The 17,356-nt window shown below is 41.6% G+C and overlaps 1 protein-coding gene across 6 annotated transcripts in view; it reads right to left on the bottom strand.

Moving 5' to 3' along the window:
* Positions 1-17,356, bottom strand: part of MYO16 (myosin XVI) — a 537,770-nt gene that overhangs the window by 322,756 nt on the left and 197,658 nt on the right. For all 6 annotated transcript variants that reach the window (XM_067016255.1, XM_067016250.1, XM_067016252.1 and 3 more), the window contains one exon: positions 3,867-3,975. In XM_067016255.1, the coding sequence (XP_066872356.1) occupies positions 3,867-3,975 (109 nt within the window). The remainder of the gene's footprint in view (positions 1-3,866; positions 3,976-17,356) is intronic.

The following is a 17,356-nucleotide window of genomic DNA, read 5'->3' as shown; positions in this document are numbered from 1 at the left end:
GAAACAAATCACTTACCTGAAATGCACAAGTTATTACATGTGATACTAATTACTACTGCCTGATTACATTTGATCATATCAATAAATGCTCGTGAAGAACCGAAACTACATTAACATCTCAAGTCAATCTGAACCTTATCTGAACCTTCCTTAACTAACTGTCCCTCTCAAGGTAATACTGTTTTGTAACAATTCAGCTTTTCCTTTTCTCCATTATCCATCCTGTATTGGGGGTATTCTGTGCTGCCATCACAGATAATTTTATCATTATGCTATGACATGACCCATCCCACGGTTGTACCCTGGGGTTCCCTAAGCTCCGAGAATTGCATCTAATCTCAATTTTGTCACTATGGCAAGCTTCCAAAGAGATCCAAGACTTGACGGAAGCAAAAAAGTTAAGCAGGCAAATAATGAAAGTTGTTCTAGCAAAGAGAAATAAACCAGTTTAAGCCAAAACGGTGTTGTAACCTCTACCAAATCCTTTCCCCCAACTCTGACCACAGGCATAATGTGGGACCGTCCCAGGCAAATCGGGATCACTGTCACCCCAATAATGGGATGATTCTGAAGGGGCTGGTGTGGGAACAGCATTTTTAATGAACTTTGTTAAGTAGGAGAAACACACAAGGTCCTTTGCAGACTGATGCCCCGGGAGTCTCTGAAAAATGCAGAGGGAGGGCTAAGTCTGGAGTTAAGAAGACCAGTATCCAAGGCTGTTCCAAAATAGAAAGACTGGGGCTTTAACTAAGGTAGTAATGGCGTGGCTGGTGAGATATGTGTACTTATGAGAAAGATGTCAAGGAAAGAGAATCTGTAAGACTTGGTGACAATTCGACGTGAGGGATTCAGGAGAAGAAAAGTGATGTTCAGATACTCAGATTTCTGGGTGTAAAGGTAAAGAGAATACAGAGAGAGTATGAAAGTACAGCATGAAGGTCCATACTGGACACGTTATTTCAACTGGTCTGACATACAAGTCAAAGACACAAGACTCGTAATGAAATTGCAGGTACAATGCAGAAGGTCTTGAAAGGTATCTAAGCTGCAAGAGTAACCCTGGGGTCAGGTAGGTGCCAAGGACACTAGGAAGAGGGGAAGATGACCAGGGACAGTGTGTAGAGAGAAGATGCTCAGAGACAAAGCCTTGGGAACAACCAACATTTTGGCGTCTGGATACGTAAGTGGTGCATCCAAAGGAAACTAAAAGAAGGGAGAAAAACTATGGGAAGATCGGAGCAGGTGAACCTTTTCCTAGGAGAGTGTGATCAAGGTCACTGAATGTCACAGGGAGATGAGGAAGTGCAGGAGAGCAGAAAAGTGACAGCTGGATAGAGAACCGAGGGCAGTGGCAAATCACCACAGGGACGTGTCCAGATCGGTAGGGGAGGAAGCAGAACTTCAGTGGATTCAGTAGAGGAAATTAGGAACTCAGAAGAATAAATACGAGCTGCTTTTTCTAAAAGGATGGATTTGAAAGAAAGGAGAAAGGGCCACGGGTGATGATATATGAAGGGCAAAGTAAAAAGGTTTTGTTTTACTCTTCAGGGACTTGGACACATAGACCTCTATGGTTTTTTCTTCCATGGTGAGAATCTTTCCTGGACACCTTGAGCTCTCCCTGCAGTGCTTTCTTTCTCTGCTGGCTCATTTTATTATCAGTTGCTTTCCTTGAATGCCAGCTGGCTCGTTGTGCACCGGAGACCTCATCTGCATCAGATGCTTGATCAGAACTCCTTGCTGTCTTGTTTTCCAGCCCAGAAAGCTCAGGTAGTGAGCTGAGGTTAATTGCTGCGACCAGGGGTACAGTGTATGCCGGTGGTGACAGTACAGTAAGAACCTGTGACCAGCGATTTTCCATGTAATCAGCATGCCCGCTACCTGGCCTGTCTTCTTACACGTGTCCTCATGTGACAGCGTGATAAGTACTCCGATTTGAAGCTGGATCACGCAGAGTGAGAATTCAAGGTTTTCCACCGCCTAGTTAGAAGAACGCAGTGCACCAAATAATGAAAATCCCATCTTGGAACATTAGAAATTTCTAACAGTATCAGCCCATGCTGTCACAACCGATAACTCTAAAAGCGCCCCGACGGGACGGGGGAGGATGCAGAGAATAAATTGAATTGGACAGTATTTACTGGAACTATGGCAGCTGATCCAGATAAGGAGGAAGGATGTGGCCAGAGATGGGACCAGACTGTGAATGGGGTGAAGGAGGGGCCGACAGATGAAAGGCAGAGGCCAGTGCAACAGCAGGGACAAGCGGAAAACAAAATTTAAAATGTAAGAGATATTAAAGCGCATTTGTTCCAGCAAACACGTATCTCACAAACGGACTGTGACAGCCATCGTCGTGACAGATTTTCTCCTAACCGTTCAGAGCCAGTATCTCCTTCTCATTTTTTTCCTTAATCATTTCTGAATCAGCCTCTTAAAGGAATACACTTATTTTCCTTTATATGGAATAGTAATACTGCTCTTGCAAACACTCAAGTGTTCTTAGCAAACAAAACCCTCCCATGAGTCGGAAAGGTGAAGAAGTAAAGTTGATTCTTTTGCAAAGAAAGATACATGACTGTAGCTATTACAAATTCGGAACAATGAGAAGAACGGGAAACGATCCCACAGAACTGGCACAGATAAATAAGACAGCCACGTTCTTCACTCAGACTCAGAATCGTGCACTCCAAGTTCAGTTTTGCAAAGATCCAAATGATAAACTTCCCAGCAGTGGAACAAGTCACAGCTGACGAGACGCGAGAAAGCGCGACGTCCCTTCTGTAGGAGTGGGTACCGGGGAGTGACTCTACCCCACGGCCTGTCACCCGGGGCCGTGACTTGGCGACCCGGCAGGACCACAGCGCAGCTCACAGTTTCTCCAAGGAAGAGATAACATCGCTTACTCGCTTTCAGAATTAATGAGACAAGGGTTTTTTCAAGAACCCAGGGCTGCTAAGCACGAATTATTCTTGTTCTAAGCCCTCCCGAGAATAAACCTTTTGGGACAAGTGATCTGGAACAGGTACAGAGCACAGAGAGCACAGAGGCAGGTGTGCAGGCCTTCCTTAGAGGCAAGAAGGATGGGGTCTCAGGCACGACGTGCCTCTTTTTCTCCGACAAAAGATCACGCTTGAAGGGATGGGAATTTCTCTGGTGTTCTTTATACCTGAAGAGCTGAAAGGAAAAAATAAATAAACGACGGGGCACATATGCTCCTTTAGTTGAACACCACATGGGGCGCAAGGTTCCAAACGCCCCACGCGTCGCCAAGGCTGGACTTACTCACGAAATTATACGCTCAGGCCGTGCAATTACACGTCCTTCGTCCGCGAATACATGTGGGGGCGCAGCCTCGCCGTCTCAGCCGGCACCGTGACCGCGGGGCTTCCTTCTGACAAGGGTTGAGTTTCCATGTGTCCCCAAGACTGGGAGGCTGTGCAAACTGCCCTTGACTTTAGCCCTCACTCACCTGCGTGGGATCCCTCGGGGGATGCTTCTCCTAAGTGCATACATTTCACGTGAGCTCACGCTCATTAACTCAAACTTCCGTTGTGCTGGTTCACGTCCCTTCCCCTCCCAGAGGAGAACAGATTATAATTACAAACCCAGTCTGGCTAATTATGGACTTTGGATGCCTGTTAAAATGTCCCTGCGTGGTCAGTCTCCGGATTTCTGCCCGCTTGCAAAACTGCATTGACTAAACCAACTATGAAACGCTGCACAGGACAAGACCTCATTGCACACAGTCGAGGGAAACGACGTCCGTCTGAAATCACGTAAGCACACCTGAAATATATACACTGAAATGCCACCACCCTGTCTCTTCTTCTATCTCTCTATGGGTTTTCAAGACATCTGCCTACCATTTTCATCCAGGTAGGTCAACAGGATGGAGCTCGATTCTGTCCCTTCCGTGGCATAATCCAGTGGGATATTTCCATTGACGTCCTGGAGAAGGACATTAGCTCCAGCCTGTTAAGTGAAAACGAACAAATTTAACATTGCATATACTGTTAACATAGAAAGCAGATCCAAACTTTCATTTCTATCTTATTCATGAAAAAGACCCAGAAAAGTTTACATTAGATACGGCCGGCAGGATCACATAGCAAACTGGAATTATTTTTGAAGACAAATTATATGAGATACTTTGTGAGAAACTCTCATGGTCCAAAAGGGTTCAACTGACCCTTGACAGGCAAGACCCTAGCAGCAAGTACTCCTCCCCACGCCCCTTGCCAAACCCCAAATATCCAATCCCTGGCAGCTAAGCCGGGCACGCCTCTATGCTGCCTGCCCTCGACACGCCTGGCTGTCCTAACACAACGGAAGTGGCCCTGCCCGCAGAGTCTGAACGGAGAGACTCCTGTATGAACTTAGACTGATCTTCCCCAACTATCCTGTTAAATCTTTAAGCTCCTTGCTCTCCACAGAATCTCATCTGAGAGCTGTTCTCACACTACAGTCGTTTTAATAAAGGCTGAGCTAACGGCTTCTGCTTGGTTTTCCTCTTTCCAAAATCTGTTTTCCAACAAGAAGCATAATCTGTAGACATTGATGGATGGAATATATTAAATACGACTATCACACATCTTTTAGCTTCAAAGGGCTCTCCCTCAAGCACCTCTGAGCCCACCGCTGGACTCTTGGCGCATCATAGCCTAAATACAATGATAGATGCACTTTCACTCTTAAAAATGTAGTCACGTCAATTGTCACCTTTGCTCTACATTCTTTAATGAGCTCCGTAAAATTTATCAGGCAAGATTTCCCGTATGCCTCCTCCCAATAACCTGTCACTAAACTCAGGCCAAACAAATGAAAGTTTCACCCTATTCTTCCTGAATAGGAGTCTGTATTGCAATGTGGATACAGCTAATATGGCTCTTATCATATCCAAATCCATAACTTTACATAAAAAGGAACATCACATTAATAGCTTTATATATTAAAATATGGGGTTTTGCCGTGTGTGTGTGTGTGTGTGTGTGTGTGTGTGTGCGTATACTGCTTTCCTATGCCTTAACAAGTCTGCACAGGTTTTCCAAAAGACTGTTGTAACATAGTCAAAAGAAAATTAAAAAGCAGGTCAAAGTGGTAGCATTTCCCTCCACCTACATTGTACTTCTCACCTTACCATCCAGAGTGAACCACATTATATTTTCTATAACCATATGAAGATACTTCTTTATTTGAACAGGTCAAGTTAGATACCTCAGATTTTCCCTTACCTAAGGAAAATGTCATTATAAGGTCCTAAAGATTTCAGATTCTCTTCTTAGTGCCTTTCATTTTGTTTCAGTTATTCAGAGTTTGAAAAGAAGTTACTTGAGGCAATAGTCTTAAGTAAACTTTACTAATGATTCCTTTCCTTTAGTCTCCAACCAGGAGAATAACCTTTTGCATATTTACCCAAGCTTCATTGGTTAAAGAATCAATTAAGACACAGAACTACAGGGCATACTTGCTGATTTCACTACTAAGAGGTGGGAGATAATCAGGTTACTCTTTTTTTGCCGATGCATAGACGTTTCAGAGGGGATCTTACCTATATCAAACATCTGGGCGGCAGATGACAGTGAATATAATTGAGTCACATATTATCAATAACAGCAAAGTGTTGCCCAGGAAGAGGGGGCAATGGGGGAGAATATTTTCTATTCTTTCAGGAGTGATGAGGCTCTTTCAAAGAGAGTCTGAAACTGAAACGCGGTGCTGAATATTTTAGTTGGGTTCATTCATTGAAATTTCAACTCATTAATGCCCCACTGGTCTGTGCTGCTGAATGACTAGGTGTTATTTCCTGTACAGACCTTCCTGGGGGGGATGGGGAACTTCCCTAATCACAGATCACATCTCATTCCTCTTTATGTGCCCAACGGTGCCTGGGACATATTAGGCCCTAAAAACAGTTTACCAAAACAAATTGAAAAATAAGCAAATGCTGAACTTAAACTAATTAGTAAAAATTGAGGCAAAGGATTATGTTTTTCGTGACATTTTCTGACATTCATTTTTAAGAGTATATACATGAAATTACAACATCACTCTATGCATACTTAAGTTTCCTGCCTTCACTCTTTCTAGATGGATGACAATTGTGGGAGACGTTTTCTCCCTTCTTTCCCCTTTCCATCAGTCCCTCCCTCCCTCCCTCCCCCCTCCCTCCCCTCCCCCCTCCCTCCCCCTTTTCCCTCCCTTTCTTTCTTTCCTTGCCACTGGACATGGGTGAGACACCCCAGCTGCGGTGGCTCTACCCCCACCACTCAACTATCTGGTCTTAGTAGACGTCCCTAGAAGAGCTGATTCACATGCCACAAAACATGTATCCACATGACCCTCTGAAAAAGCTGTATTCCTTGACTTAGAATTCTGAAATTGTACATACGTATATAAAAATCCCATTGATAAGATTCATGGTTGATTATTATTCTTAGTCTGACTAACTCAGAAGGTAATGTGTTATTAATGGGTCCCTCTGGAACTAAGACTAAGGCAAGTCCTTCAGTTGGCTTCAAGAAAATCAATCACGTCATGATTGGTTTCATCAGGGAAGTAAATGTTGTATTATGCGAAAGCAAACTCCTCAAATGCTTTTGCAGTTGAGGACTGGATAGCTCCTACTGGGAGCCCTGAATACATTTCCTTTCTCATTATGCAAACTAGAAGGCCACCCCATCTCCAATTTGTCCTACACTCTGTTCCTGGAGTACTGGAAACAGAACTCAAATGTCTCATTCTTCTCAAGTAGGAATCTTATTTACTGCAAGTCAGATGACATACGAACAGATAAATGCGCATTTCCTGTAAATAAACATTTTATTAGTTTATGTAGCAATTTAATGTCAATGAAAAAACTTGCCGATTGTTTCATTTAGTAATAATTCTCCAGCACATTAAAACTGAAATTTTAATGACAGGTACCTGGTGGACTTTTAATAAGCAAATACCACTTTTTAAATATAGATCTTTATTGGAGTGTAATTGCTTCACAATACTGTGTTATTTTCTGTTGTACAACAAAGTGAATCAACCATATGCATACATATGTCCCCATATCCCCTCCCTCTTGAGCCTCCCTCCCACCCTCCCTATCCCATCCCCTCTAGGTCATCACAAAGCACCAAGCTGATATCCCTGTGCTATGTGCCTACTTCCCACTAGCTAACTATTTTACACTTGGTAGTGTATATATGTCGCTGCTACTCTCACAATGTAATCCCTATCAATCTACCAATGGCATTTTTCACAGAATTAGAACAAAAATTTTACAATTCTCATGGAAACACAAAAGACCCCGAACAGGCAAAGCAATCTTGAGAAAGAAAAATGGAACTGGAGGAATCAGGCTCCCTGACTTCAAATTATACTACAAAGCTCTAGTAATCAAGACAGTATGGTACTGACACAAAAACAGAAATATAGATCAATGGTACAAGATAGAAAGCCCAGAGATAGGCCCATGCATATATGGTCACCTAATTTATGACAAAAGAGGCAAGAATATACAATGGAGAAAAGACAGCCTCTTCAATAACTGGTGCTGGGAAAACTGGACAGCTACATGTAAAAGAATGAAATTAGAACACTACCTAACACTGTACACACAAATACCACTTTTTATATACAAATAATTTTAGTAACTTTTTATTTTGATATAACTTCAAGTTTACTCCAAGTTGTAGGAATAGTACAAAAAAGTCCTATATATCTGTTATGGGTTGAATTACATCCCTCCAAAAAGCAATGTTGAAGCCCTAACCCCTTGTACCTGTGAATGTGAACTTATTTGGAAATAGGACCACTGCTGATGAGAATAGCTACGATGCAGTCATTCTGGAGTAAAGTAAATGACAGGTGTCCTTACAAAAAGAGGGTTATTGGGGACACAGACACAGAGGATAAGACAGCCATGTGAGGATCGAGGCAGAGATTGCAGTGACACTGCCACAAGCCATTGGGTACCTGAGACCACCAGGAGCTCAAAGAGACATGGAAGGATGCTTTCCCAGAAGTTTCAGAGGGAGCCCGACCCTGCCAACACCTCGAATTTGGACTTCTGGTCTCCAGAACTGTGAGACAACAAGTTGCTTGAAACCACCCGGTTTGTAGAACTGCATAATGGCAACGCTAGGAAACCCTTTACCCAAATTCACCAATTATTTACACTTTTCCCCTATTTTTGCTTTCTCTGTCTCTTTTATTTTTCCTGAATCCTGTAAAAGTGAGTCACAGGCACCATGTCCCTTTACCCCTAAATATTTTAGTATGTACATCATGAAAATAAGGATATTCTTTTGCATAAGTGTTATCAAAATCAGAAAGTCTGGCATCACTAAATTCCATTATATAAAGCACAGTCCACATCCGAGTTTCATTAATTTTTCCAATGACATCCTTGATCGCTATCAACCCCTGGCTCAGGACAGAATGAGGGGTTACCCGGGGTATTTTCTTCTCCTTTCTAGTTAACCTTCTTCCACTTGAAACAGTTCTTCTGTCTTCTTCTTTAAGACCTTCTCTCATAGGTCCTTCCGATGAGATTTTTGGCAGGCAACCACAGAGGGGATACTGTGTCCTTCCCACGGTGCCGTAGCAGTAAAGAAATAAATCCCTGACTACAGGGGAGAAGAAAGCTCTTCCTTACAACAGAATACCAACTAGTGCACGTAGCAGGAATGATATGGTTAGAATTTAGCATTCATTAGAGTAATCATTCAGATGAGAGTCACCAGGGGATGCTAAAACTATTGGAAATACTGGAGTATTGGAAAGGTCAAAGTTTGGGAGAATCGTTGATGAGGAATAAAATATTTACATAGGCTGCAAACACCTTGCCACAAAATATTCCATTTAAATATAAAAATGCTGGCATCAAACATGATAGGGAAAATAGAAAAATTATGTAAGTGAGTATTTGGTGCTTTTGAATTGCAGAGAGTTTCTCTTCTTTTTTTAATTGAAGTAGCGTTGATTTACAGTGTTCTGTTCATTTCTGCTGTACAGCCAAGTGACTCAGCTGTACATTCTTTCTTATATTCTTGTTTATCCCAGGAGTTTCTCTTCTTTGAATAGGAAATTTTGTACTCCTGCGCTTACTCTGCCTTACTCTGTTCTAGTGTTCTCACAGTGATGATTATGATCCAATGTCTTAAGCACACACATATTTACTTATTGACAATATCCCACACTAGATTTCAAGCTCCATGAGAGAAAATACTTTGATATTTCTATATCTCCAGGATCTAATACAGGCTCTATGTGCTCAGAAAACAATTATTAGTAAATAAATGAATGAGTTATTAAAACTGTTAAATTATGTATTTATGTATTTTTTTCTATTTATATATTTTTTTATTTTTATTTTATCACTGACAATTTGAAATGGTAGAACTTTCATTTTGTTTTGTGTTCTTATCAAACTTTCATTTTGGACCCTGAAATTTGAATTTCACATAATTTTCACAGGTCACAAAATATTCTTCTTCTTCTTTTTTTTTTTTAATAAACTTTATTTTATTTTTTGGCCACACTGCACGGCATGTGGGATCTTAGTTCCCCGACCAGGGAGCGAACCAGTGCCCCCTACAGTGGAAGCGTGGAGTCTTACCCACTGGACTGATAGGGAAGTCTCTCTTCTTCTTTCGATATTTTCCACCATTTAAAAATGCAAATGTTAGCTTACAGGCCATCAAAATAGAGAGTGGGCCGGATTTGTCTCATGGGGCCTACCTAGTTTGCAGACCCTTGGAATAGAATAAAATATAGAATGTCAAACACAGAAGAATATAAGCTCTCAAAATCTTGTTTAAAATTTGAGCTCCATTATTTGACTTTATTTTCTTTTTTTCCAGATTTATTCAGATATAATTGGCATAGAACACTGTGTAATTTTAAGATGTACAACGTGATGATTTGATATAGGTATATATTGTAAAATTGTAACTTTTTAAAATTCGCAGTTTTAATTCTAGGAAAAGCTATTTCTTAACATGTTCATGGCTACTGTATCCCTTTTCTAAATAATCTTTTCAAGTGCTTTGGCTATTTAAAAATTGGGGCTGTATTTTTGTTAATATTTTAAAGTGCTTATAATGTTTTAGCACAAACTCTACAGAGGAAAGAGCAAAAATTGTAAAAACCAATCTATTGGCATAGTTACATATTCAGGCATAATAAACCATAAAGGGCTAGTACAACTTAATTTGATTTTCATTATATTTTTCACAAATATAATCATCTGACACATTACATAAATTGTTTGATTTAAATTTGACTATATACTGTAAAATACTTTGTACTATAATCCATACCCTATAAAATTTGGGGGTACATTTAGCTTATTGCCTCCAAGAAACCAGCTAAATATTGTCCCCACATTTTTCCAATTCATTTGATCAAAAATACCCTGTGTTTGGGAAATGCAATAATATTCACTGCTGAACTATTCATGGAGTCTCAGATTAAATAAGAAAACTTTCTATCCTACAAGCAATGCACACTCAAAAGAAAGGGAAATATTTAGATAAAAACAAGAAACCCAGGGCTTCCCTGGTGGCGCAGTGGTTGAGAATCCGCCTGCCGATGCAGGAGACACGGGTTCGTGCCCGGTTCCGGGAAGATCCCACGTGCCGCGGAGCGGCTGGGCCCGTGAGCCGTGGCCGCTGAGCCTGCGCGTCCGGAGCCTGTGCTCCGCAACGGGAGAGGCCACAACAGTGAGAGGCCCGCGTACCGCAAAAAAAAAAAAAAACAAGAAACCCAAATGGGATTTCTTACACAGAATAAGTCTGTAAATTTGTACTTCTGTATTGTCCACTATTTTGCATTAGTTAAGGTAAGAAGTTTGGTGAAACTATTACAAAATGGAAAATGGAACGTTAGAACACAGGGAGCTGCAACACAGGAACACAAAGGATGGGGAGGTGTGGGTTAGAGGTGGTGGAAAACGGGAGAAATGGGGGGAAGCTGGCTTGGCCTCAGGGAAGGCTGGCTCTGAGTGCCGGGTTTCGGCTCATTGGTTTTGTGACCAAGGGCAAACCACCCAGTTCTGCCCTTCAGTTTGCAAAGTGGAGCCAACTCTTAGTCTATAATGTGTAGGAGAGTCATCTTCAGTATAAGCCTATGCGGTACCCAGCCCAGGGCTAGGCACTCAACAAATGGTAGCTATCCTAATAATTAATTGGAAGAGAAAGAATATCTTATTATATATATTATTTGCAAAGACAACCATTAGATCACCCATCCTTCTCAGCAAGCACAGTTTTTAGCTAGGTTTAAGAATTAAAATCCGGAAAAGAATGGGACAGAATGAAAAAAATGCGAAGACATAGGACCATACAGCCCAGAGCTCTTTGAAATATTAAAGATGGCAGGTTTGGTTTGGTTGGACTTCTCTCCTGCACCCCGCTTACTTTTTTTTTTTTTAATTTATTTTTGGCCGTGTTGGGTCTTCATTGCTGCGCGCGGGCTTTCTCTAGTTGTGGCAAGCAGGGGCTACTCTTTGTTGCAGTGTGTCAGCTTCTCATTGTAGTGGCTTCTCTGGTTGCGGAGCACAGGCTCTAGGTGCGTGGGTTTCAGTAGTTGTGGTGCACAGTCTCAGTAGTTGTGTCTCACGGGCTCAGTTGTTGTGGCTCACAGCCTCTAGAGTGCAGGCTCAGTAGTTGTGGCACACGGGCTTAGTCGCTCCGCAGCATGTGGGATCTTCCCAGACCAGGACTCGAACCCATGTCCCCTGCACTGGCAGGCAGATTCTTAACCACTGCGCCACCAGGGAAGCCCCACCCCACTTACTTTTATCATATAACATTTTGACAAAACCAGCAACGAGGAAATGAAATAATTTTAGTCAAAGGCAAGAAATACTTTAAAAATGTCATTCCCAGGGCTTCCCTGGTGGCTCAGTGGTTGAGAGTCCACCTGCTGATTCAGGGTACGTGGGTTCGTGCCCCGGTCCGGGAAGATCCCACATGCCACTGAGCGGCTGGGCCTGTGAGCCGTGGCCGCTGAGCCTGCACGTCCGGAGCCTGTGCTCCGCAACAGGAGAGGCCACAACAGCGAGAGGCCCGCGTACCACAAAAAAAAAAAAAAAAAAAAAAAAAAAAAAAAAAGTCATTCCCAGAATACAAGCACTCAACGATGTTCAAAGTTTCAAGGGCAGTATTTGCAGCAAACCAAGACAAATAACAGAATGCCCTCTATTATTACTGTTATTGAAAAAAAAATGCAGCCTGCCCTGAGATATATAAGGGAAGCCTTTATAAATCCGTTTCTTAAAAACACATTTATGAAAGATTAAGTGGAAACTTGCAGGTACTTCTGAAAGAGATCTCCAAACAAATGTGTCCAATTCATTTATTTCCAGGTAATTTACTACTTAAGTTTTAGAAAGTCTGTCTTCCAGCCAGTGGCCCAGGAAAGCACTACAGAGTTTTCCCCATTGCTTTCAACCAATCATATGAAAATGAAAAGACGAGTTTCTCATAATTCTGACCTGTGTCTTCAAGGACAGACTCCAAAGAACTGCTAAACCTTCAAACGACTCGTAACAAAGACAGAAAACGGTTTTTATAAAAAGACAAGCAAACATGTATACACTGATGTGTATACAATTGATGACTAATAAGAACCTGCAGTATAAAAAACAAACAAACAAACCAAAAAACAACTAATACTAAACTTTCTTGGGGTTATTCGTATGGAAATATGTTAATATAAATGTTTCAGACATTACATGAAATGTCTAAAAATCTTATATGTTCTGGTATAACGTTATAAGCCATAAGTCTGGTTATTAGTTTAAAATGTATATCTCAGAAATAACTAAATTTCCTTGTCAATTGCATTATTATGAACTTTCATCACATCTTTAAACATGGTCATTTTTTAAGTCTTTTGTCATTTACAGACAGTTCTGGGTGTACTCTGATGCTTCTGCAAAAATGTTCCTATAAAAGGGTTTCATCTTCAAGGAATTCATGGAAAAGACTCTGACAAGCACAGGTTTCTGGTAACTGTACTGCTGAACTGCATGAATAAGCATTTCCAGAACTCTAAAGGAAAACTGATGAACTCATAAAAGTGCTAACAAAAGATCAAGATGAAAAAAAATTAATTACATGGGACTGAGTGAACTGATGAGGATGATTATAATTTTTATGACTTTCTGTTTGAATAAAAAAAAAAGAAGACAAGCAAACTCAAAAGAGTCCCCCAAAATTGAAACCTACAATCATGAAGAAAAAGGATGGTAGATAATCACCCCTAAGGGCAAGCAGATGCTGTGAGAAATGCCAAATGCTCACGTTTTTGTGTAGTACCTGCCCTCTCCACTCTGCATCATCGTATGCTCTTTATTATTGTTGAAATAGACAGTTGGCAAGAATGCTATTTTATTCTGAATTATTCAAGCCACCAAAAGGAACTGGTGAAGAAACACTTAAACCTGGCTACCCCAAGCCGTTGAATCGCAACCTCTTTCCCCAAACCTCAGCTGAGACACCAGAGTTGAAATCCCTGCAGCAGTCAGAGGAATGCTGTCAGGTACGGCGTGTACCAGCAGAAACCTGCAACAGGGTGAATTCGCCCTGATGGCCACCAGTGAAAAGGGCTGAGAAGGAAGGACTCATTGTCTGGGCACAGGCCTTCCTGTCCCTCCTGTTACCTGAATCAGACCAACCCGAGGACTGCTGAGCTGCTACCTGCCTGAGATCATGAAAACTTAGTGAACCGAAGCAGAAAATTCATGCATCTCTGGTCCCAAGCAGAGACTTTCCCACCGGTTTCCATTATTTAAGCAGAGACAGAAAACTAGGAGCACGTAACTTTCCTTTGGATTCTAGATTTGGGGGCAGATAACATAGGAGGTGATACCGCTGGGGAATCCATTTATTCATTAGGGAACTATGCACTAAGCGCTAATTATGATGAAAGTGTGCTTTGAGATTTTAATGATTGCAAATTTTTATGGTAATACAAAATTTAAAACCTGGATTACAAGCATTTAAAATTTTATAACAGCTGAAATTATACTGGAACACATTTTTACAGCTCCCTCTACAAACATCCTGAGGTCAGTAATTATTACTTTGGGAGCACGTAAATATTTACGTGTAGCATGGCTGCCATGCTAAGTAACAAACCATGCCGAGAAAAGAAAACCTGTACGAAAGAAAAGGTAACTGTAGAATTCCAAGGGACTGGGGTGTGAATGGCATTTACAGTCACGCTAAAGAAACCTCTAATACTAACCTGACAGAAGTTTGCGGTGATGAAAAGGGGAAGACGGACACGCGGGCAGAATGGGGGTATCCAGCGGGGGCTGGGAGTGTCAAACAATAGCCGAATCCCTGTCTTCTAGACTGAATATGAAAAATCAAGGTGGAGCAATATTAACATAGTCATTTAACATGAAATACATATAAAAGTCAGAGGAACCATCTAAAAGAGTTGAAGGTGGTGGTATCTGGGAAGAAAAATTCGAAGGGTAGAGCTGAAGGGGAATGGCTGAGTTTTACAGAGCTTCCAACAAGCCTTGTAAAACTATCTGGCTTTTAAAAACATGGGGACACATGACACGTAAAAAAATCTAAAGTGAAAAAAAAATAGAATGGCCTGCATAAAAATATGTGATGAGGGCTTCCCTGGTGGCGCAGTGGTTGAGAGTCCGCCTGCCGATGCGGGGGACACGGGTTCGTGCCCCGGTCCGGGAGGATCCCACGTGCCGCGGAGCGGCTGGGCCCGTGAGCCGTGGCCGCTGAGCCTGTGCATCCGGAGCCTGCGCTCTGCAAAGGGAGAGGCCACAACAGTGAGAGGCCCGCGTACCCCAAAAAAAAAAAAATGTGATGAGATTTGCATTACCCTAATCATGAAATGATGTAATAATAGTACCATCAAAATAGAAAGGTAGTGAAAATTTGTATACATTGTCAAAAAGAGGAGAATTCTTAGTTAAGGACATTTATATGATGTAACAGCAAATCATTAAAAACCATGTTGTAGCAGAAAATTTTAAGGCCTGCAGAAGTACAGAAAATGAGTATGAAAAGATAGGCTACCAAGATATATATATGGTATCAGATAAATTCTGTATGAATTGTACACATGTAGGGAAGAGGGAGAGGGGAGAGGGACATTTAAAAATACATCAGAATATATTCGATGTGATGGAACTGTTAGTGATACTAAATTTCTATACATCTGTGGGTGTCTTTCAATTTTCTACAATAAACGTGTGATATTTATGTTGAGAAAACTGTTTCAAACTGAACGAACAAAGCTATGAAACAAGATGAAAACACATGAGCATTCTCTTGGGGCCCTGGCAAGTTTCAAATCTACTAAATTCAAAGGTGAGGAGTAAAACTTGAGACAAATTAACGGTTATCCAGTGAGCTGTGGCTCAAGTAACATTTGAATCAATTAATGGCCAGAATATAAAGGTCAACCATCCAATTAAAAGATTTCCTAAGCAAGCCTGTTGAATATGCATTTCAGAGAAAGAAGCTAAGAAAAGAAATCATGGGTTCCAGGGTTAGTAAAGAGCCCGGTATGGTTCGCTTAAGTTCAACATCATCTCAAGGCCCGTGCAAATATCACGTCTCCTACTAAGCCTCTCATTTCTTCCTATGGGACGTTTTTTGGGGACCGCACAAAACTCAGTAAATACTTATTGACTAAGACCTTATATGAAAGAGCCAGGACCCTCCCACGTCATTCATCCTTTATAGAATTATTCTCCAATACCAGTCTGAGGTTCACTCTGCTTTTTAAAAAGTCTGTTTCACTAATCTGAACACTTCATACCTGCTCTGAGAAAATATAGCTTTTTTTCGGGTCTGTTTACCAATAAGCTGAAAATATAGGCCATTCATACTTTCTGTCCCTTCATTTTGTTCTGCTGGCCTTCATGCGTGGTGTTTATCTCCAGTGCCTTATGATGTCAGCACCTCTATCTCTTTTTCTTTCTTTAGTCTAGAATATTCTATTACAGTTTTCATGTTCCACACTGTAGTATTTAGGTATGTACACAAGGGAAACCACATAGGTTTAATATGTTTTTACATGTGATCTAGGGATGCAGCTTGCAAATTTCTTAGCTTTGCTTCTCCATGTTTGAATGACTAGCTTCTCCTGCAATTAGTACAGTCCTCCCAATGCCATAGGGAAGCTCTCAAGGCATTTTTCCCCTTGACTTGCACGACAATGCAAGCTTCTGGTTTGCCTTCTAAATCTGGCTTCCCTTTCTCAGTCTTCTTTGTGGCCTCCTGTTTCTCTCAGAATCTTTTAATTAGTTTTCTTTGGACCCTCTTTCAAATGTTCTTTTTTTCAGACTTCACATTTTCATGGGTTGATCTGATTTACTCAAGGGCTTCTGTTACCCTGTGTATGCAGATAAGACTTCTCTCTCTCTGCTGAGTTCCAGAACCAACTGCCTCCTGGATTTCTCCAGGTGGATGCTTTCCATGGGTCCTGACCGTCATATATTCAAAAAGGCATGCATGGTCCTTGTGTAAAAAGATTTTTCCACCGGTGTTTGCTTTCTTTGTAATTGTACCCTCCCTCCCAATTTCCCCAAATCAGAAAGCTTGAGTTCGTTCCAGAATTCCCTCCGCTTCTTTAATGCCTACATTTGAGAAATCAACACTACTATTGATTGCAATTCAAAATATATCATCAATATTTCCTTCATCCTCATGGCCCCCACCCTCAGCCCGCAATCCCTGACCTGGGATTTATGAAATGTTCTCCCGAAGGCAGTGCCTCCAATTAGATGCCTCTTCTGTCTACCCCACTGCTGCCCAGGCCTCTTAGACCAGATCAGACACTCCATACTTGAGTTTCCAGAGTACCCTTTACTAGCTCCTCATGGAATTTATATTAATTCAGAGAACAGGATCTATGACCATCATGGGAAAACATTAAATCCCTCAGGATTCAAAGACCACTGCAGAGCAGATCTATCGATGGTGTTCCGCCAGGTGAAGAGACGGGTTCCTCTCCAAACCCGGCCCCTGACCACTGCCACATACCAGGGACGGTTCAAGTAGCTCTTTATATGAGATCATGGGACAAGATCCCTGCCAAACTCTAAAATCCCATAATTCCATGTTTTTGAGGTCTCCTTTTGCATTTTAGTGTCTGCAGTTCTCAGATGAGGATGTAGAAGTGAGATAAAAAGTATAAGGCAAAGAAGCTAACTTCCAGGTGTTTACAGGTGACTTGAAGAGTAATTATTCACCATATAACCCCCATCAGCACCAACCAGCACAAGGAAGACGGTAGATCCAGGGAGATAGTAGAGACAAAGACAGACATGGAAACAGACAACCCCCAGGTGAACCCCAGCCCTGAAACT

This window comes from Kogia breviceps, chromosome 16 (genome assembly GCF_026419965.1).
Source record: "Kogia breviceps isolate mKogBre1 chromosome 16, mKogBre1 haplotype 1, whole genome shotgun sequence".
Taxonomy (NCBI): domain Eukaryota; kingdom Metazoa; phylum Chordata; class Mammalia; order Artiodactyla; family Physeteridae; genus Kogia; species Kogia breviceps.
This window is presented reverse-complemented; position numbering and strand designations above follow the sequence as displayed.